The sequence below is a fragment of the Leuresthes tenuis genome, unplaced genomic scaffold (genome assembly GCF_036924035.1).
Source record: "Leuresthes tenuis unplaced genomic scaffold, fLeuTen1.0.hap1 SCAF_2, whole genome shotgun sequence".
NCBI lineage: Eukaryota > Metazoa > Chordata > Actinopteri > Atheriniformes > Atherinopsidae > Leuresthes > Leuresthes tenuis.
Genome location: NW_027325356.1, coordinates 23,516,538 through 23,539,980, shown reverse-complemented (window position 1 = coordinate 23,539,980; position 23,443 = coordinate 23,516,538). Strand labels below are relative to the sequence as shown.

The window sequence follows — 23,443 nt, the reverse complement described above, 5'->3', positions numbered from 1 at the left end:
CATCAGACTCCTGTAGCATCTTAACACATCTGTCATCACCTAGGAAACTTTTAATACCACCAGAAGGCCTTAGGATGGCAGTGAGGTACCACAGGTTTGTCACAGGAAAACAATCCAATCTGAATTCCTGAAGTTTACTTCACATCAACTTGGCATCTGCTAAATATATCTGACTTTTGGAGATATGACGGGGAAAACCCAAACTTGGTCTAATATAGAAAGAACCGCCGAAAAGCCCGTAAAGAAGGATATCGGCCGTCTGTAATCCCCATGCAGAAAAGAAGGAGCCTTTCCCTCTGGTTAAAATGCTGCGGAGGAACATCGACGGTTAATAACGAAGAAGCTCCAGGAGAAGTGCCGAAGAGCTCGATTCTGTCGGCGTGGTTCCGGCTGGGTTCGTTTTACAGGCTGTTTGGGAATAAAAACGGGCGCAGAGCCCACGCAAGAATGTGCAGTTTTTAAAGGGGCGGGGACAAGCCTGCTTTCCATCCACCCACAGCGAGCAAAGCGGCGTCTAAAGCCAGCCTCACTGTATGCTGCTCTAATTAAGTTTACAACAGAGGACGACGGGGACCCCTCTGGATTCTTCTGGGTCTTCATAGGTGGATGTTTTCCGGTCGTAGAGGCGAGCCCCGCAGCTTGGCAGGCGGTTTTTCTTGTTTTTCTCTTTTGCTGTGGCCTAAATAACCAGAACAGCAAAGGAAAGGTAAATAGACACGGGGGCTCGAACAAGTGAGCCGCCGAACATACAATAATCATAAGTGTCTCTCCGAGAGAGACGGAACATTATAAGGAGACAGATACCAGCCGGGGTTTTTTTTTCTTCCTTTTTTTCAAGCGCGTCATGTTCAAGAGCATCTATCTCTGCCATTTCACCGCGGGTCGGCTATGAAAAGTGAACAGTCTGGTTTCTCCGTCCACTTCCAGCCCGCAGTAGACAAAGTGTGCCCTCTGCCACATAACCTGCGTTTTATCGTCGATTCCGGCGTGTTGTCAGTGTGCGTTTCCTCTGCTGTAACGCTTGCGGTCCAGCTTCTACCGAAATGATGAGGACCACCGAGGAGACGGAGGGCTTTGACGGCGAGGCCTCCAACACTTCCATGATCTCCGGGGCCAGCAGTCCCTATCAGCCCACCACGGAGCCCGTCCATTCGCGGAACGTTTTGGGGGCGATGAGGTGCGATTTGGAGTACCTCCGGTCATACTTTGGGATTTTAAAGGTGGTCGAAGTGGTAAGTTTTGTTGTTGTTTTTGCACATATGACTGCAGCGTTGAAAGACGTGCAGCTGGATAAAAGTAGGCTGGCTAAAACAAACTATGACGCACCGTTGGAGAAACCACGCTGCCAGTCACTAACATGGACTAAATGGCCCTATTTTTAAGCAAATAAATTATTTTGATCCAAAATGATGTAAAGTGTTTACTATAGAAGATGCGGCCATAAAGATGGGTTAACCTGCAGTAATAGTGGTCAGGAAAACAGTATCCCTGACCCATTTCCAAGCATCTCTTCTCTCACTTCAGCCTTTGCACTACCAATTACCGACAATTTAACCCACTTCGGGAAACTAGTATGCCAAGGATATACTTTCCTGCTCCAGCGTACTTGTGGTTTGCAAGTATGTTGCACAAAAATGCTTTAAACTATTCCAGTTTTTAGATGTTTGGTTACTGCTGGGGCGCCCACTTTTGTGAGACCTGTTTATTTGTTAGGATCGTGTAGCAGACCCTGGAAAACACATTTTTTGGAAAACACAAATCAGTATACATCTACCAGATGTCTGAACTGGAACAGGAGGCAGCAACAGAGCAAAATGAAGGCTCCCAAAGATCTGATAACTCCCCAGAGGAGGAAATATCTATTAAGCCTGAGCTATTTCTCTTCTTCTGGTGCCAAAAAAACCCTTCGTACGGGCCTGCATGCTCGTGCACATGAAGTGGTGTGTGTCCACAACAGGAAACGGGGAGTAGTAATTTTCTCTTTCAGTGTTTATGGACAGCACAAGCTGTCTTGTTTCATTTTTAAAACGTATTCAAGAAAAAGACAGCGCTTTAAAGTTTTTTTTTCAGACTGTGGGTAGCTGAGAGTCCCAGCAGTCTGAGAGAAGATCACAGTCAGCCTGAGGTGTTGCACACACCTGTGATGTTTACCTACGCGCATGTGGGAAGGTAGGAAAGGAAGCCATCTGTCATCACCTTGGGAGAACTTTGGAGCTGGCAGTATCTAAGAGGATTAATAGTGTCAGCCATCATCTTTATAGCCAATTCTAGAATATTGTCTTAGAGCTGGACTCGTTGGTCACACCAAACACTGTTTAATTTCCATATTTTGGCTGCTGAGATGATCTACAGACAAGGAAACGTGATAGAAATGAAATCTTATGATTTGTGTTTACAAATTTAGTGGTGCTTGACTTCTGGGTTTTAATTTATTTACCAATAGATGCACATTAAATTAATTAACTTCACGACTCAACTCCTGAAACGCCAAGTTGGACTGGGTAGCGGTTAAAGCTGTTAATTCGTGTGCCAGTGGTAATTATGGTATTTTTATATTGTTCATTGAGAGACAGATATATTTCTTATTTAAAGAATATCAGCCACACTCCTTAAACATTAAGTGTTGTGTAAACACAAGCAGCAACACACAGTCTTAACACACTCACACAAATCAGTCTAAATGATTTGACTGACAGAATATGTCATTACCCAACTCAGTGCCATGGAGACATTTTGCTCAGCATCAGTACTTTTAGTTAACCTCGGTTTCAAAACTACCACCAGTACTCACTTGTGCACAAAGTAATTGAACTGTGTCACCCTTGAATAACCCCATCTCTATTTCCTGGAACTTCCAGAATATTTATAACGTCATTAAATGTAACCACCATGGTATAGCTAAATAACTAGAATGAATAGTTATCTTGTATCCTAACATTGATTTTTTTTTCTTTATACTTTCTCATTTGCAACAAAGTTTTGTTCTGCTCTAAATGTGATTTTCCAGTTGCGATAGTCATATGTCTTCTCTGCTGCAAGGAGAGGACCGATGAATGTCAACCAAGCTAACATTCAGTATGTCAGAGGAGGCCTTCAAGGCTTAGGGCCAGACTGTAATAGCTTCTCTGGCTTTCATTTTTACTGCTCCGTCCACTTGTTATTTTGCAAAGTGCCAGAACAAGGCTGTGTGATGACCATGTACAACTAATAGATGATGATGTAGAGTTGATTGCACGCGATGTGCTGTAAAAGTACCAAATGTACCACAATTTCTGCACAATCCAGAGACATTCCTATGCCAAGGGGGGCTCCCTGCCAGTCATTTATGTCACCTTGTTTTAATGGAAAGTCATTCTGGAGCTGGAAAGGTGGCTGTCTTGTACTGTTAATAAATAATCTTTGTGCAGAATGCAGAATTCAGTTTTACAAGTAATGATTGCCTTCACTGCAAATGTACCAGCACGATAAATGCTTCAATCTTCAAACCTTTTTTACACAAATGGAGGAGAACTGCTTTATGAGTTGTATATTCAGTCAGTGGGTTTACATGATGAGATTAACTCGATTATAGCTATAGTTGGGTTATGCTCCTTATCTGAGCAAGGGTAATTATCCTTAGATATATGACGGTGAATGAATCGAATCACTGGCACAAAGCATGCAATACCGCAGTACGATAGGTGGCGCTGTACCCATTTCAACTATCGCTAATAGAGCCACTTCCGGTTGACGTCTTCACCACCAACAACAACAACAAAACTAAAGCATTGAGAAGGATGGCGAACGAAGAGCAAGATGAAGCTACATCCCTCTACATTTAGTTTGTGATGAGCATGGTTATGGCACAACAGTGCGTAGCTCTTTCTGCGGCGACAACAACAGTGATATTGTCTCCTTCGACTTCCGGGTGACGATCGCGGTAAAAAGTCTCGAGCATGCGCAGAACGCTGTCCACTGTCGTCTTCAGGCACGTTCAGTGGGCATTTGGATCGAGTTATCTCGGGGTCTTAATTCGATCGCAAGTAACCCGATCCGATTCGATTTCTTGTCAGATTAAGCTGTCTACATGAGCTGAATAACTCAGTCTTATTGTAATTTAGCCATTAATCTGATCCGATGGCCCTCATGTAACCGCTCATGAGTGTAAAACATTTGTGTTGACGTCAGTATTGCAAAACATCAGTGAAACGGTCATGTTCTTTAAAGCCTCGCCCTCACCATCTGATCCTCTTTAATGGGCTACTTCCTAATGACTCTTTTCAAGGAAATGTTTATTATATTATGTCTACACCCCGCTCTTATTTGCACTAGTACTTACAAACCACTCTGACATTTGCAGTGACCCATGATTACAGAGACATTCTCTGTTTCCCTCTGCAAAACAAGTGTCACGTTGGATTTGTAAAGCTGTGTCGGGGTTTTGAGCAGTTTTGACATGTTAGGCTTCAGCTTTTCCTTTCCACAAAGCAAATACAATAAGAGGAACAAGTCTTTGTCATACATGAAAATGTCGGACACAAAAACAGAGGCAACAATTTTCAGGCAAAATAAACATTTGACTTCCAATTTCGGTTATTAAAATAGTGTTACCAGTATAAAGCCATTGTGGGCATTTATACTTGTGTATCAATGTGTTTGCCTCGTGTGCAGTTAGACCCTGAAGCCCCTATTTGGCAGTATTTGGTGAGTGAATGAATTATTGGAGGCAACTTTGGTAGTATGTGGACGCTAATAAATATTGAACATCAGTATTTCACAAGATTTCTACTTTGTGGAAAAGAATGAACAACGGTGTGTCCACTCATGAACTGCAAGAAAATGGCATATGTTTAACACTTACTGACTAACTGTGTCGTCGTTTCAGACTGGAAGACAAAAAAAAGCATCGGCACACAGACTTTTAGAGAGTTTCACAGTTCCTAAGATGAATGTGCAGCTGACTTCGCTTTGATCAGAAGCTAACCCCCTGCAGAATGTAATCTGACCCTGTCAGTCCTGACAGCAGGTTTGTCTTTGTATCTTTGCTGTGCCTGGGTCAACAAACTGATACTGGCCTCGTGTCCCGCTACACACTGACAGGAATTTGAAACCTCGTAGAGCCTTACAATAATCCCATCAAACCTGCTTTGTTTCCCAGCAAGGTCCCTGCCTTTGTGACGAATAAGAGCTAATTCATAATGGTGTGCGAAGCCGTATTATTCCAACAAACGGAGATTAAATATTATGGTAATAGCGGATGGATGTAGAAAAATTAAGTTACCAGATGCTCCCACACTTCCTCCACTGAGAGAGACCCATATGCCTCATTCTTTTGTGGTTGAAGCGTTACTTATTCAGAGCTTGAAGCAATTTATAAAGTCAACAAAGATCTTGCTCATGCACGTGAGGAGGCACGCATGTTGTTGTGTGTGTGCAGAAGCCTAACTTGCACTCTGCATAGAAATTCATTCAATGCATTCAAGCTGCGTCTCATAGATGAGGCACATTCAACACTTTGTGTATGATTTGTTTTGCATATGGTTCAATAGAGGGGCAGCACATATAATAATGCATAGTCTCCACTTTTCTGTCCACAACAGATGGTTTATAAGAAGGGGATCACAGTCCAGTATGCCTTTAAAGTTCACTAATAGTGTGTTAAACCCCAAAGATTATTACGTGCTTGGGAAGGGAAGAGAAAAAGAGGTGATGAACCTGTGTATGCATGCACAATGAACAGGTTGCATAGGTCTGAAGGTTGACATAAAATCATCCCTTACAAGATCATCCAACAGCTTGTGATCCCCCACCTCCTCCCCTGTGACTGCCTAACACCTGCTACACAGGGACCCTGTGGAAGTAATATGATTTCCCCTAAAGACATGACATCATCTCTCAGCTCAAGCAGCCCTCCGTTCATCTTTGGGTGTAACCCGTATAGTTATGTTGTAGTCACAGACAGACTCCTGTCCAGCAACACACTTCAGTGAGGCCCGTACAACTGTGCTGTGAAACGTTCGTCCTAATGAAAGCCGGCCCAGGAGGCTTGCTTTAACTTGTCTTTGTTTTAGTCTGTCCCTTCTGATGCAACTGCTGGACACACTGTATTCTTGTATCTTTATATGTGAACCAAATATCTGGATGCATAGATGGGAGTCTGTTGCAAACTGGAGCTTTCTCCACTCAGGCTAAATTGGTGCCAGTCACAGGACAATACCTCACTTGTCAGAAACAGAACACACCCTGCTCATTAAACCAGATAGCAGGGTTGTCTATTGAGCTGTAGTGAGCAAGAGGGACAAGGACAAGGAGGGGTCCTTTGTTTCGGTTTATTCAGCAGTGTCAAGCAGTGACACGAAACTAGCTTGGCTTAAACAAAATTGGATACAGATCAGGCAGACTTCTTTATTGAGCTTTAATAACAGTCTAAAGTCTTTGGATTATATAAGGTTTCTAATTTAGAATTTTTGTCCTTGTACACTTGAGGGTCAACGTTAGATAGATCTGCTTCTGTGAGGCTTAAAGAGATTTTGAAAAAGTCTTATTTTATATATTTATACTTCAGAATATATTCAGAAGTGTTACAGCACAAACAGACAAATATCAAATACATGGGAAAGAGTAGTTCTGCTGTCCAAGTTGTAGAATTTTACACTAAAGTCTTTAATAGATTTACAGAAAGTTTTAAACACCTAAATCTGTTTTTATTTTTCCACATTTAAAGCTTGACTTTTTTTGTTATTTATAACCTGCCTGCCCTGATTCTGAAGTCACTGCTCTTCTTACGCCTTCTAGAATAATAATGGAACCTATTTTGTACACACACACACACTTTAAAAACAGTTGGTGGACACCTTGACTTTCAGTCAGAAGGTTGCTGATTTGATCCCCATCCTGTGCAGTTCAATGTATCCTTGGACAAGATATTTAACCCTACATTCTGCCCCCGGCTGCGACCTGCTTTTAGGCTGTCCAACTCTGCTCACACCAAATGTGACTGGTTAGGGTTTGACTTAGGGGTTAGTAGATGTGGTAACATAACAAGTAACATAACAAACCACTTGGATGTGTGCTGAGCTGGATGGTCTAACTACCCAAACATTTGGCACACTTCTCAGTTTGATTTTTAAGGCAGTGGTGCTTCTGACTTGGTATTTAGCTTGTGTGATTTTTCATTTTCTTTTCACTAATCATTTACCTTCATACATTCAGTAGCCACTAGATTATCGCTCCAATTTTTGGTTTTCTCTTGATGCCAACCAAAGTAAAAGTCAAAATAATCTGACTGCATTTATAATCTAATGCCTCTGTGACTCCCTCAGCGCTCTTGTCTGATGACAAACGGAAAGAGGTTGGCGCCCTGGTTTAATTTAGATAAGTAAGTCTTCATTGCAGCTTGATGCACGCTTTAATGTAAATACTGCTCAGTCACCCCCGAGGGTGCTGTGTTGTCTGGGATGATACATTTTGATATTATAAACATGTCCATTTTGCAGCTGGAGTGTTTCATTTGTTTCAGTTACTGTGAAAATAAAAAACTCGGTACCCAATTCTTCTTTGAGAATACAGCCTAATGTGCCACTGAGCTATGCATAAGCATTTCTGGCAGTGACTGTTTCTTGAAAACAGTCAATATCATCATAGATCACCTTACAACCTTGTATCAGTTCATCTGAGGTAAGGGGAGATCTGAGACATCTAAAGCCTGCTGACTGGGACGAAGCATCACTTCACTCATTTGGTCATGGAGGAAATCACAGGCTGCTGCCGCTTATTGGAAACTATGCAGACCTTTTCACAGTATTTGAAATGTTTGTACTTTTGTGCTGTGAACAATTGCCGAGCAACCTAAATGGAATTTTCTTATTAATTCGTCATACAATCAGAGAAAATAAATGTAGACAAACAGCCTGCGTCTAACTTACTAAAGACACAGACATTGAAAAATGTTTGCATCTTCATTGAGCAAGCCTGGTAATAATTCCCAAAGCTACTGGCTAACGTTAGAGAAGCCTTGACTGAGCTGCAGGTCATGTCTGCACCAGATTTTGTAGGAACTTTGAACTTTTCTTGCTCTTCGGGCTGCTTCAGCTGGGACATATTTGCAGGATCGTGTGTGGTGTAAACTTGGATATGTGCAGAGTTGGACGGTCCAACTACTCAAACATTTGGCACACAGCTCAGTTTAATTTCAAGACCCTGGTGCTTCTGACTTGGCATTTTGCTTGTATTATTTTTAATTTATTTTCACTTATCAGTTCCCTTCACAAGTAGGTAACAGCTCAGTTGATGTCATTATTGACAGTTATTTTCTTTTTGCCTATTTCCTACTAAATAGCGAAACAGTTAACACCTACTAACTTCTGGTGGGTATTTATTGATCGCAGCTCCAATCGGTAGTGATAGAAACAAGATTTTCACTGCACTCTGGCCTGCAACAGTGTGCATACACTTGAATTAATATTAGAAAAATGCATATTTCATATTTCAGAACCTCAGTCTCACTTTGGAGTTCCAGACTCTCTGTCCATAAAAAAAAAAGCTTTTTCTTTTCTCAGCTCATGTTTATTCAAAACATTCTACAGGATATTCAAATACAATCCCCTCTTGCATTAGTAGTCTGAAGGGTTATCTCTGGAGCAATAAATGGAGCGTGTGGAACCAGCACACTGATGGTATGGTATGGTTCCAGCACACTCCTCTCTCACTGTAAGAGAGAGGAAAAAAAAGAAAAACTTCTAAATATGTGCTTTAGTGTGTAAAAGGTGTTAGTTTGAAGTCTTTCTGTGCATTTACGGTTATGTTAAAGGGTAATAGTTCTCTGCATTACCCAACTTCTTCTGTGCTTTGGCTTCTAGCCACTGTGACATTATCCTCTTTGATACCATCTGTCTGACCCTGAATTTCAGCACTGGGATTATGTTTTCTTGTTGCTATTTGACACACTGTAACGATCAGATCATCAGCTGAAAAATCATTTCCTCAGCAACATTGTGGAGTCAGAACTTGAAGTGTTGTGCACTGGCCTTGTGTGCCCATACCTTTCTTGGTCAATAGTTCTCATATGGGAGAGTCATAGGCACATTCCCACTGTAGGAACCTTTTGCAGTTCCTATAACCTTTTCAGGAACTAGGCCGTTTTTTCACGCATTCGGACATACAGGAACTCGGGACCACGGCCCTCAGTTCCTATAACCATTTTAGCTCCTTCTCCGAGGCAGGGTCTTTTCTGGGTTTCAAAAGAACACATGGTGTTTGGTGGCTGGTAGCTATGCCCCTTGTCTTGTTTTGTTGTTGAGTGTGGAGCTACAGAAACACGTCACTGTCGCAGACGGTTGCGTCACATCAGTCCTGACCAAGGTCCCCGACTTATGTGCGAATGCAAAATGAAACAGTTTGCCTGGGGAAGGGCAGTTCTTCTAACTAAATTCGAGGTGGACAGTTCTTAGAAGTGCATTCTTAGAACTCTCTGTCCGAATGCGCCTATGAACAGAGTTGTAACCTGGCTCCAATCACTCCTAAACCTTGCTAGCTGTTCTCGACCTAGCCGTTTCATTGTGGCTCTTTTTTTGTTTTGTTTTTTGGAACTAATTTAACTTTCTGTGTTTTGCTTTTGAAGTCATACTAGCTGAATGCTCAGTCCTTGATAAAAGTGGGTACAACTAACTCTTGGAGCTGTGGGCAGAAGAATATCTAAAGTCTTCTTGTTTACTTCGCATCCATAGTCAGTGCCAGGAAAATCAGCTATTCTTGACTGAAAGTCTTGGCTTTTGTTTTTGTACGGCATGCCTCACATCAGCAGAATTTCCGAAGCCTGAGTAATTCTAAGTAGCTGTCAGCCTAACCTCCAAGCTTGTTTGATTGCCCAAAATTAATTTATTATAACTTAATGTACTCTGGAAGTTCCAAGACTTTTTCCAAGCTACAATGAATGGTTGATTGATGGATTCACGATGGACACAAACAACAAAATGATTTGTGTGTTGTTTGCTGAAACAGTGCTTACTCCTAAGTGAAAGTCTGACCAGACATGTAGCATGTGCTGTTTATACTGTATGCATGACAAATTCAAACATAAATATTAATTATTATTATTATTATTAAACATTAATAGTTCAACAGAAACTGTAACAAATACTGACAAATGTCTTTACTTCCTTCTGTCTTCAGAGAAATTATATGATATATGAGTCAATTATATGATATATGAGTCAATTATGTGATATATGAGTCAACAAAACATTTTGTTCCATCTCTCAATCTCCTCCACTTGGGCTGTGATTACACACCATTAGTTTTTTTTATGTCTGCGAGGCATTAGATTTATTTTGCATTAAAGTACACTAACAGAGGTTGTGTGGAACTATAAGGTACTTTTCATCTGCTGGTTTGCTCATAAAAAAATGTCCCTTTCAAGTTCAGCTGCTTCGGGGCCGTAACGTGTCACAGTGGCGTTCTCGTGGCTCTGTTATGTCTCTGGGTTTTGGACAGCTTGAAGCCAGTCGGTAATCTGTGTGTGGTTTCCTTTTCGGGGTCTAGATGGCAGGAGAACACCTCGAAAGCAGAATTCTTCCCATTCTGTGGTTTGTTGATTGATGTTGGCTGAAGGCAAGCGTCATCACGGGCTGCCAAGAGCAGGACTCACGAGGCATGTTCATGGCCTACAGGCTATTCATAGGACAATCGCTTTGTAATCTGGAAAGTTTGGAATTTCACCACACTCACAGAGAATTGCAGACATGGCTTAATCTACAGTGACCTTAATGCTTCATAGCAGTTTAACCACTGAGCTGTTATTATACCATGTTTTTTTTGTTTGTTTTTTTGTAGCTAACAACAGAAAATGAGTGACTAAAGGAGGGGTACAACTGTTTTTGTATTATCCAAAAATCGGAATCAAATTTATTACAACTAGCATTAACAGTAAGAAATGTGTGCCGTTACTGTATCATATTCCTATTTCATCAGTACAACTATAGAATCCATAAAGAAAAAAAAGATCCACATGAAAATCTGACATGTCAAGTTAGACTGATCTGACGGTCATTTAGAAGAACACTGATTTGAATAATGGGCTCCACTACTGAATAATGTATGCCAATTGTTCACGCTGACCTAGTTTTCCACCAAGGGAGATGATTCACTCATCAGCTGATCGTGTAACCTGTGTCTGGCAAACAGTATTCTACACAGTACACTTAAACAAGTCCTACTTTTCACACTTTCTTGTCATTTTCCCTCACACTCCAGGTCCTATCCCTCATTGGATTCATCTGCATAGAGACCATCATGATGTGTTCTCCCTGTGGAGGCGTCTACTTCTTTGAGTTTGTCAGCTGCAGTGCCCTCGTGGTGACAGGAGTTCTCCTCCTGATCTTCAGTCTCAACCTCCACACCAAGGTTCCCCAAATCAACTGGAGCCTCACGGTATGTTCAAGGCGGTATACAGTCGTGTGAAAAAAGGATGCCTTCTTTCAATTATAAGAATTTATGTGTCAGAACATGAAAAAAAAAAATTTAAAAACCTTACCAGATCTCAAAAGTAGCCTGAAGTAGCCGAAAGAACTCTGCACAGTGTCTAATTAAAAAAAACAACAACATTAATTTGTGACTTTTTGGTACTTGCCCTTGATTAGGCAAAAAAAAAAAAAACATAAATAAGCCAAAATGCAGAAGCATTATGTGGAAAACTAAGAGCACCACATGTTTGCATGACAGGCTGTTGCATGACCCAGTTTCACCTGAGCTTTAGCTGTCGGACAGATGACCTCACATTTGACTTTAGAATACTTCGGTATACAGAGGAGTACATGGTCGACTCAGTGACTGCAAGGTGCCTGGTCTGTGGCTGCTAAACAAGCTCAAGTCTTCAGCCCTATGAGGTGTTTGTGCTGATATGCTGTGTGTGATTTTTGCCAAATCTTGCACTGTTTGTTATGAACAAACATTTGCACTTTGGTGCCATCTGTCCAAAATGCATCAAGTACACTGTCCCAGAGGTCATGTGTTTTGTTCAGAGGCAACTTTGCAAACATAGATTTAGCTGAATAAATTATACCATATGTTGTTTTTTATCTGTATTTATGCATTTCAGAAACATGGGGAGGGGCAGATTTATTTATTTTTTTGTGTAATTTCCTAAAACTACATAAACTCTTGGAAATGAGAGGGGGTGCAAGTTTTTTTGTTGTTTCTTTTTGCTTTGCCCACGCGTGTAAGCATGCATCGATGTATGTTCAGCCCCATTCAAACATGCACTGCTTTCCATTGACCTGAGTGCAAATGTGTCAGCTTTGGGTCCAATAACACCCTGGTTCTCTGTAAAAGTTACAATGTATCTCTTTCCACACAGCACGAGTCTAAACTACTGCAATCACATCAGTGGACACACATGCACAAGTAGGGAATGGATATGATCTACTTTTTAGAGGAATGTCACAGAATTCATCATAAAACGATTAAATGACGGCAAAGTCCAAACTTTCTGGCTTTTCTTTCTGTCGTGAGATTCTGTGCCAAAGTGTTTTAGTTTCACAGTATTTGAGTAATATGAATGGGCGAAAAAGCTGAGCTTCTCTACTGCACTTTATACTAATCTGTGACTTTGATGTAGCCACAAAAGAACAGACAAGAAATTCAGGTGAAAAGAGCTTTCTTGAGTGGACACCAGACACCAACATGTTACTCCAAGTTGTAGTGAAACATTGATGAGTAATAATATATGGAAAAGGGATATTTTCTTTTTATAAATGGCCAGAGCAACATGCGATTTGTCATGAATAAACTCCCACTTCTTGCATTATGTCTCACTCGATGCACAGTCCAATCTTGTACAATAAAAAACAAATAAATATCACTTTTGTACAGTGGCTCTTTCAATCAGTATTTATGTCTGAATGAAGCCTCGAGGAGCACGTCAAAGTGACCTCTGTCTGACCAACTGAATGTTGCTTTCACAGATTATTGTAACCATACATTTTCCATAGCCTTTACCCTGAGATGGTGCTAAAGTTGCTGAAATGTTCAAATTCTACAGTGTTCAGATGTAAATAAAAATATATATATATATCTCGCTCAGCTTGTTGCAGGCTTTTCACGGAAAAGACTGCATAGCAAGGAAGCGATAAGTCACCAAAGTGCTTTTGGTGCTGCTTGAAATGACTTGTATACTGTGCATAAATCAACAATCAGATGTCTGTGAAAACCGAGCATGTCATTTTTCAAAAATGGCAGTTTTATGGCAGTACGCAAGCTCTACCTGAACTTTCGTTGGGAAAACACTTCATATGTGTCCTGTATTTAGTAGGATGGTAAAGCTTAATCCAGACTCATCACAGTGAGTCTGGAACTGGTTGGAGGAACACACGGTTTCAAGATATGCATTGTCAGCAGTAAGCAAATGTGCTGGTGGTTGCTCTCCAGCAGATGCTGGCTGGCTTCCACTACTTGCCTACATACCCCTACGCCAATGTCTGTATGTTTTACAGACAAGTGAAGCAAAATTGTCTCCCAAGAGATTTTCATGGGCCACACAGCTAACAGTACATATAATAGCAAAGAGGTGGATTTTAAACCAGATGTCCAAATCCAACCACAGCTATCGGATTGCTCTGTGGATTTCTCAGTAAAGGATTGCACTTATAACATTAAGAGAAGGTGGGCCTCTGGCTTCATCTTTTGTCAGCACAAAATCAAATGAAAGCTTTTTACAGTTTTGGAGTGGCCAGAGTCAATTAAAGAATGCTGATTTAGGAACTTTTACCAGATACCTATTACCATAACAGTTGTGCATATAATATAAATTCCTCCTGTTCATCTTGACTGAGCCATCCTGTTTATTTTCTTCTCAGGCTCATTGGTCTGCAGCTCTGATAACTTAATTGTTTTCCATTTCAAATTAGTTTAAAAAAAAAAAAAGGTTATTTGCCTGATTGTGTGTTGAGTTGAAGTCTCATTGGTGAGTTAGCTCACAGAAAGAGGTCGGACTTCAGTGGGTTGTACTTTCCACATGGAAGGTCTGTCATATTATGAAAAAGGTTAAATATATAGTGGGCAACAGGTTGTGTTTTTCTGACACAAAAGCCTCTCTGCTGTTCCCTTTTTGGTCAGCTTCTGCTCTCACTTCAAACTGCTTTAGCTAGCACGCCCACAATGCTTGCTTTCACTGCACAGTGTTGGCCCAACCTCTCGCTGTGGATGTCTACCAAGTTCAAAGCTGTTGCAGTCGTACTGGGCCCCTGGGAATTTCACCACGAGTACGCATTTCAGGGTGTTAACCAACTGTTAACCCTTCTGCCGACTTTGTCCGTTCCACGACTACAAACGGGTGGACTGACACTGACAGTACTCAACCGTGGAGTGTGTTGTTCTACGATTTGGTTGAAAGTCTCAGAAGAATTGTTTTTAATCTCACATTAATGTGCTGTATGATCCCATTACTTCCACTTCACCCTCTGTGATGACTTTGGCAGCAAAGAGGGGAAAGCATGGGACTTGAACCCTCTCCCCCCTCTTTCAAAAGGAAATTAATTCATCCTGGGACATTTTGTAAAGCATCTGGGGAACTGTAAGTGTTAAGGTGAATTTTAGAGTTTGGTTTTTGTACATTGACCAGTTGCAGCATTATTTTCCAAATTCACATTGTTCTTATTGCGCTGCTGTCTGTCAGGAGGAAGCTCTAAACATCCTCTTTATACTCCCTGTTAAGCACCAAACAGCAGATAGACAAAGTTAGCATTTACATGTACATACAGTATATATTTAGTCACTGAGCAGATGCCTTTAGCCAGAGCAACAGGCGGTGATTATAAAGGAGAATTTTGCACCAGTTTGCATGTTTGAAAACACGATTCACAAAAAATATAGTGATGCTCTATAGAAGAGTAAGGTATAAATAAGCAGCTTGCCTAGAACTTAAAGGGACAGTTTGACAATTACTGACATCGTGTGGTTTAAGCTTAAGATGGCATCTACAACCACTTATTTCTCGAGTTTTCTTCGTTACCCTCTGAACATTACATTCCTTTATGTGCCCTTAAAATACAAAGAAACAATAACATAAACTGTATTGAAGAAGTCGATGATACTCTAATTGAAGCATAGTTTACTATTAAAATTTAATAATATTTTTTTCCTCTGATCGATTTTACTGTTACACAAATAACGTTAAAAGATGATATGTAAAGAAAGTCCTGAAGTTTTGTTTTGTTTTATAGGTTGTAGTCCATAGCAAAAAAATCTTCCACTACAATGTTTGCGTGGATTTGAATTGTCTCAGTAACTGAGATCCACCCTCCAGCAAACAGTCAGTATGTTTAAATATAAAGCAACACGAATAGTTACAAACATACTGAAACCGCTATACTGTATGTAATGACACAATTTCGTTGTAAATCTGAAAATGAGTTGAATTCTTCAACTTTTAGGTCGAGCCCAACCAGCCCCATTCTTATCTTCTAGCAGTGTGATTCTTTATTTTGGAAGAGAATCGGTTTAATAACTTTATGTGATCATGATTAGCCTAAGAGTATGTGAAGTCTGTCAAATATCAAAAGTATTATCTAAACATGGTTATTTTTTTGAAACCTTGTTTCTCTGATGACTTTGTTATTCTGCTGAATAAGCACAGAGCTGGGTGCTGTGGTTAATATTAGCTTCAGTCATCAATCTATCATCGGTCCAGGCCAGAGACCACTTCAGTTACGTCGTATTTACTTTACACAGAAGTGGAATCCATTAAAAGCTTTCTTGGTTTGGATGACTGAAGTTTACCACCCAAGCAGACAGAACACAGGAAATACTCGTCTGCTTTCTTTCTCTCTTAGATAATTTTGCGTAGAAGCGTAAGACGGAGAAATATTTTATTCCTGCGTGAAGCTCAGTGGTCCTCTGTGGCTTGCTGCAACTGTCGAGAGAATTCATTGTAAGTGTTGTGCTGCAGCCTTTAGTGTTTCCATAGTTACCTTTCAGTGGGTGTTTTCACTTTTAAACTTGAGAGCACAGCAGACACAGGACCACCTACCGCAGCACAGCTAACAAGCACTACAGAAAAGCACCCTCCTTTCTGTGTACAAGCAAGATACTCAAAAAAAGATGGTTAGTGATTTCACAAAGAACGACTTAACAATGGCTCGTGTGGCTGTTATACCTTGTGTGTACAAAGAGAATTCTTGAAAGGTCCATGTGACATGAAAGGGCGTACATGAGGCTGTGTGAAGGCATCCACTTTCTTGACAATTTGTTGTGACTTCATAGACGGGTCTGCAGATTTGATTTGTGGCGAGCATTCACAGATCTTCTCTCTGTTCTTTCTTTTTGGAGCAGGTCCTCCAAGCAAACTGCAAACAGCCAATATGACAAGTGCCACAACATGTCCCATACATCTTTTTTTTATCAGGCCCATATATATGACTAACAGTTGGGCTCTGGGTTTTCCATGTATTCATTAAACAGATTTGTTTAGCTCTATCTTAACTGAACTGATTGATTAAGAATTCTTTATAAATGAAGATTTGATTGACAAGCCACACAGCTTCTGTCACTTCAGCAGATTAGGTATTCCTCCTTAATCCCTTCATGTTTTCTTCACGGAGGAAAAAAGCCAGTGGAAATATGTTTCTTTGCATTCTTATCATTTCCATGTGGTAATGAGAAGAATCCGTGTTTTCTTAAACAAACGACTGTGAAGTAAATTCATGGCAAAAAAGTCAAAATGTACAAGTAACAGCATAACATATACTCACTTAGAGCATTACATACCTAAACCGAGTATTAGAGATGGCTCAGACAGATTTATGTCCACAAATTTTTGGTAAGATACAGCATAGTGACTTAAAATTTGCTTTGCAAAATGGTAGAACAAAATATTAAAGGGTTAAAGAGTTTAACAGTGACTAGGTTGTTTTATTAACCCCCCCCCCCCCCCCAAAAAAAAGTAACAATACAAACAGTATATGCAGAAATTATAAAAAGAAAAAAAAATACTGCCGCCAGGTTATTTTGAATTCCATCTCAAACAAAAACTGCTGACCTTTTTTCTAACCTCTTTTATTTGCACTGCATGCAGAAACGGTAGAAATGCAGTGTTGTTGCAGAAGGATACAGTAATTATTATTATCATCAGACATCAACAGTGAAACCTGAAGGTCCACAAATGTGATCATTTTTATAGGCAGATCCATTTATTACTTTGAACTTGAGCAGTTAGAGAAGAAGAAGATGGATTTGTTGTAGTAAGCCATAGAGTCTGTGGTTTGGTCCAGTGTGTGCTTGTGTTATTTAGGGTTTCTGCTGGCCTGGTTAAAAGGGGATTTGCAGCAGAAAGTAAAGCATAAAGGCTGAGAGTCGAACGAATTCACTGTGGAACTGAACCGACTGGATCCTGAGGGAACCTGCAATCATAAAGTTGTGCAGAAGCTTTTCTGCACATGTGAACAGGACATTGGAAGGTGAATTTATAAAAGGCTTTTTCCTGTTTAACCAGTTGGGCAAGAAATATGGGAGTGTATGTGCCCTGTGAGCAAAGTTTGTTGTATGTTGATACACACGTTGAAGATGTGTGAGCCTGTGTTTCTAATGAGGTTGGTCAAAGGTACAATTATAACTCTGACGTTGATTGACTTTGTCAGTTAGCATGTGGTGATATGGCTCCATATAGATAACTGATTAAACAGCAGAATTGGTGGAATATTGTTAGACTTTTCATGCCCTGCTGAGTTGTGTTCCATCTATTGTGCATGTGTGCACTTGTATGTAACTGTGTCTGGTCATCGTTTGTGACTTCCCCATTGCATATGCCTTGTGTGTCACATGAGAGACCGAGTCTGTAATGATTGGAGTCATGCATCTGCTCACGAGGACCGAGTCCTGCTGAGCAACTTCTCTGTTAACCGTTTCTCAACTGTTGGAGCTGGTGAATACAGGAGAGTAAAACATGATCGGGGAGTGTCTCTTTCATTCTCCTCCTAAAAAGGTGGGGGATGGAATTTGCATGCGGGGAGGGTGTACGTGTGTTTGTGTGTAGCATGAGGTGCTATGTGACTTAAGTGTGGGCTGTTTTGGCCTCTTTTCCTCCTGTGGTTTTAAACTCGTAGTAAATCACCAGGATGCAGTCTGGCTAGTTAGAGGGGTGGAAGCAAACTCTTTGTTTGTTCAGCAAGGAACAACCTCATCAAGGATGTGTTTCTTAGGCTGATACGAGTTTAAATTGTGTCAAAATGACACAAGTATTTTTGAATGTGAGGAGAGATTAACTTATCTGCAGCACCCATGTTAGCGTTCTTAAATTAGCACTACTGCGCTAATGTGAACCATCCATCTTAAAAATGAATACTCAGATGGGAATATTTTGATACTTTGAATGATGTACTGTCAAGTAACATACACCTCCTACTAGTAAAATATGTCTGGTGGAGGCAGCTGTTGCAGTATTATTAAGTATTATGTTTAACCTACTTTAAGCAAATATGATTTGTAAAATCTCTACAATAGCCCAAGTTGGTCTAAGTGAGGGGTAATATAAGCATGTTGTTCAGTAGCTTTTTGACCAGGAACAAGCATCTCAACCTTAAGTAGGAATACAAATCTAATCCTTATTAAACAAAACAGAAGGTTTCATCCTAACCCCTATTGCCTATCAACATAAGAGGAAAATGTAGAAAAAAAACTGATGGAAGGAAAAAGACAGATTTCTGCTACAAGGTTTCCTGGCACGAGGTCAGGCCTCCAGGACATACAGAAAGAAGAAACGAGCAACAAAAAAACAACAGATAACATGAATATAAAGATTCCATATTTTGCTCGTTTATTGCCTCAGTATTTTATTTTGAGTGTTGTTTTTTTTTTAGAGTAGATTTCCAACGTTTAATGTCCAAAAAGGTCAAATGATTTATATAATGTTTCCCATACACACTTCATGTCCCCTTCTGACTGAAAGGCTTGTGCTCCTGTCTCATTACGGCCCCCCTCCTGGGAGACTGTGATTGATCAAAAATGGGTGCGAAGCAGCTGACTATTCTTTGTCTGAGGCGTGCTGAACCAGCCACTGCAGGCGGCCTACATAGAAATGTGCTCCATGGTGATGTAGACATCAAAGTGTGAATGCATATTCATCGTTCTTGAGTTTACAATACCAGAAGCTACATATGAAGTCTAAACCAGATAGCTCACAACATACCAGAAATTGTCAAGATTTGAAGAAGCGCAGGTCCTCAGCATCTAAATTCTTGTTCATTTTGCAAGGATTTGAATGCTCAGTAGTGCCACATGCTGATTAGCTTTGTCTTAAATGGTGTAATATAAACTTTGTGTAAAACATTATGTATTGATGTTTAATAAACCATTATTCAAGACCCTAACTCTGTTTAAGTCTTTGTTCCTTCTGCTCTCTCTCTCTCTCTTTTTTTTTATTCACTTTTTTTTCTTTTGTTAGTTCAAAGCCACAAACCAACGGAATACCGGTTTAAATAATCTTTATCCTTATCAAATACTCCCAGCTAGAAGGGGACTGGGTTCACGCTGCCCTTATTAAACTAACAGAAATGGTGAGGAGAGAATCTGGGGTTTACAGACCAACAAAAACTTTAATTCTAAAAAAAAAAAATGGTTTAAACCTCAAATTATCTAGTTGTAATATTGACTAGTGTCAAATGCATCTACATAAAAAATGGACATTTTAATTTTCTACTAACCACATGATATTATTTTTATAATGCTTAGCTGCTTTGCCCTGTAAAACATTTATGACGCACCTGGGCATCCACATGATGTTGTATGTTTGTGTGCTCCTGCAGGACCTGGTTAACACCTCTGCCAGCACCTTGTTCTTCTTCTTGTCATCTCTGGTACTGGCCTGCATCAACCACAACACTGGAGCTGAAATAGCAGCGGTGGTGAGTAGTCACCTGCCGCATTTGTGTGTTTCCATGTTTTTTCTCCAGTTATATTGCTACAGACAAAACAGATGTTTATAACCCTCTCCTTATGTCAGTCATCTTGTGGAATTCTATTAAGGCACATTACAAAGGACTGGCATGTGTGTACATACTGATTTGTTTGAGGAACATCAGCTCTGGCCTCAGAAAGGTCTCATTTGAATAGCTAACTTTATTGCAGCTGCAGATCATAAAGCATCAGTCTAATGACAAATTGCTGTAGTTCAGTTTCCTTTTTTTTAGATTCCCATTCAAATCAAGACATTGTTATTGTGCTTCCTCTTCCCTCTTGTATGCAGATCTTTGGCTTCCTGGTGACAGGTGTGTACAGCCTAAACACTTTCCTGGCAGTACGAAGGTGGCGCCGTGGCAACGGTTGTCAGGGGACAGCTCAGACCAGCGAGTACATTCGAGCACGCACGGCATCTCGTGGAGAGATGGAGGCACGACCAGAGCTAGCATGAGCGCTGGCAGACAGTCGGACAGACTAAGAGAAAGCCACGCTACAGGCAGCTGGTTGAGATGAACACGACTCTAACAGTCTTGTGCTTTCGACTTTTACAGCTCTGCAACGTGATTTTAAGGCCAGAGATGAGCTCCTTGGCTTTGTTTAGCAGTTATCACAGCTGCTCCTGGTGAAAGGCCGGGTCGGAATTGAAGATGTAAATTCTTTTTAAACCAGTGTGAAGAACAACGTCCGTGAAGAGCCACAAAAAGATGGATAACTTTGCTCCAACTTGTGGAGTCTGTGCTGACTTGTCTGAAAGTTTTGCCTTTCACTGTGAATGAAGATGAGTTTGAGATGAAGGTCAACTTTTGTACAGTTTGCTTATGTTATACCGCTGTCTGTGAAGTCTGTGGTAATTAATGTGACTGTGGACCTGGAGCGACATGCAGTAATCTGCAGTACAACCCAAGTAGCATCATTTTATTGCTCAAACTTTTGGCCTTTGGCTTCTACCTGTGAAAAAGGCTGATAGTGGATTTTTATACAAGCTTACATGGAAATTAGTTACCCCTTTCTTTTGTGACATTACCGTAAGACACTATTGAAACATTGGCTGTCATCAATGATACAGTTACAGTATTGGGTCTTTCTCATCTTCAATAAAAATTGAAGGTCTGCTTCTCAGACCTGACACTGATATTTCAGTGTCAGCTCACAATATCTTTTAATCAGTGAAACGATACAATGACAAAAACAGAGTAAAAGTTCTTAATATTTAGCTCTATCTGTTTCAGCTCAGGCTGTGCTCAAACAATCCAAGATATTTTTTGAAAGTGTTAGACTTATGGTCCACTCTCTCCATCTTATTTTATTTGCCAAATTTGGCTCAAATTCTGTGGGATCATGGTTAACTTGTTTGGTCCCATAGACACTCATAAGACCCCAGATAGCCAAATGTTGCAGTTTGGAATCAGCTTAAACAACAGTAAATACATGCAGGTGTAAAAAGTCTGTCCAAAGATAATTATTAGTTCCTAGCAAAGAGCAGAAACCACTAAAAATCCCCAAAACTTGTGTAACTGAGCTATCTATGTAAAAATGTTTTGTTTTGAAGCATAATAGAGCAGCAAAACAGCTAAGTGAAGTAATAGCTGTGTAATTATGTTCTCTGTGTGTGTGTGTGTCACATAGTGAGAGCACATGAGTTGCGTGTCCGGTCTGCAGCGAGCGAACGTCCAGCTTTTCTTCCGCTCAATAAACTGCCCTCGAGCCATGTGAATTTCAGTCCTTTCAGAGTCCGCAGTGCTCTTTTTTTCCGAAAATAGCACACTCTACAAGAGGCTGGATGGACTCTAAGTTAGATTTCAGTTTTGGTTTTGGCTGTTTGTCTTGGTCTAAGATTCTGCTGCTCTACAGCAACACAGTGGTTGTCTTAAGCTTATATGTTAGAATTGAACCATAATACACTCATTTATACAGTTCTTTATGATTCAGTTTTACTAACTGGTGTAATATGCCTTCAGTTCCTTTTAGTGGGCCTCCCCTGAAACTGTTTGAGCGCCCTGTGAGACTTACCTTTCTCTTTAAAAAAAACTAAATATTCTCACAATTGCTTTTTAAAAGTATCTGTTTTGAGTGCTTTAGGTCAACCGTAGGAGCTAGGAGTCAGTTATGCCAAACAATGACGGGATAATCTGAACGTCGTTCCCTTTGCACATATCCTCAGCTTCAGATCACACAAATTACAGTTAACATAGATGTTTGGGATTCATTCTGAACCAAACTTTAGAAAGTGATTGAAACTAATGACCTTAGCCTGCAAAATATTTCTCAGGTATTTACACTCCCTCCCTCTTTGATTGTTAGAAACATCTGAAATTAAATCACAGGGTGCCTCGACCTGAACGCTGTACTTTGTAATGCCTTCCTAATTATCATCCATGACAGAGCAGTCATACAAAATGGAATGAACTGATGAGAGAAAGTGGGTAAAGTTGGATGGAAATATGGTACAGCTTGTATTTGACTATACTTGGCTGGACTAAAATGTTTGTATATGTATATATCGTGTATTACCACACAACTCATGTAATATGATATTTCAATCATTCCTTGTGCGACTGTTTTAAAGCTCAAACATAAGGAGTATAAAACAGCTTAATCATTCCTATATTGTTTTTCTGTTTGGCCTTCCTGTATCCAACAGGTAGATGATTGTGGAGAAATAGCATAATCTTTTCTTTTTAAGATGAAGGAAGAAACATGATTTCTGATGTCTTACATTGTTCTCACTACCCTCACACCTGATACCTCTTTAGGCCTTGCAACATTTTCTTGGGTGCAGGGTCTAAATCGACTCTATGGCCCCATCTCCTGGCCTTCACCTGAAATGTTTTGCTTTGACTTCAGCGTAAAGCTAGATAACTAGTCTCGTGTGTGTGTTTAAAAGAAGGACCGGAAAAAAAGTGTGTGACTGTTGAGTAAAATGAAACATGAATGCTCTTTGGCTTCATAAATTGCCTAAAAAAGCATGATTAATCAGGCATTTGTCATGTTTTAATTAACTTAAAACGTGTGTTTGCTATTTCTCGTGGTTTGGTAACTGAACTAGTTGTGTAAAAAGACAATCATATTTGTATTTATGTTTGTAACTTTCATGAATAGATTTGTTTTTGAGTGACACTATAAACACTTGTTCAGCAACATACAAGTGCATACTGCTTTTTAGTTAAATCAATTGTCCATATATTTGTAAAAAGCTACCAAGCTGCAGCGGCCTCTCTCTCTCTGTACAGCTTCGTGCTATGTTATATTATAAAGGATTTGTATTTATGAGTTCAAATGAAAAAAAAAATCTTTTCCAGATTGCACACCTCTATTTCATTTCAATTCTGTGTGCTTTTGGTGATGATTACACCGGGGTCCGTCTTGGTTGGTTGGTTGTATTTTTGTTTCTAAAATATTCAAATCATCTTCCCGTCAGTTTTTAGTGATCATTTGAATAAAGCTACTATATTGGAAATACAATTTTATTCAAACATTTTTGCACAACAGGTCAAGACAGTTAAAAAAAAAACAGACAACA

At 40.1% G+C, this 23,443-nt stretch overlaps 1 protein-coding gene across 1 annotated transcript; it reads left to right on the top strand.

The window, feature by feature from the left end:
• Positions 1-474: 474 nt before the first annotated feature.
• Positions 475-23,224, top strand: cmtm4 (CKLF-like MARVEL transmembrane domain containing 4). Its single transcript, XM_072380745.1, has 4 exons — positions 475-1,232; positions 11,230-11,406; positions 19,770-19,868; positions 20,210-23,224. The coding sequence occupies exons 1-4, from the start codon at positions 1,044-1,046 to the stop codon at positions 20,372-20,374; spliced, it is 630 nt and encodes a 209-aa protein (XP_072236846.1). The 5' UTR covers positions 475-1,043; the 3' UTR covers positions 20,375-23,224.
• The last annotated feature ends 219 nt before the right edge of the window (positions 23,225-23,443 follow it).

Coding starts and splice junctions, on each gene's coding strand:
- cmtm4 (XM_072380745.1), top strand. CDS start 1,044: ATGATGAGGACCACCGAGGAGACGGAGGGCTTTGACGGCGAGGCCTCC. Junction 11,407..19,769: donor AAATCAACTGGAGCCTCACG/GTATGTTCAAGG, acceptor GTGCTCCTGCAG/GACCTGGTTAACACCTCTGC. Junction 19,869..20,209: donor GAGCTGAAATAGCAGCGGTG/GTGAGTAGTCAC, acceptor TCTTGTATGCAG/ATCTTTGGCTTCCTGGTGAC.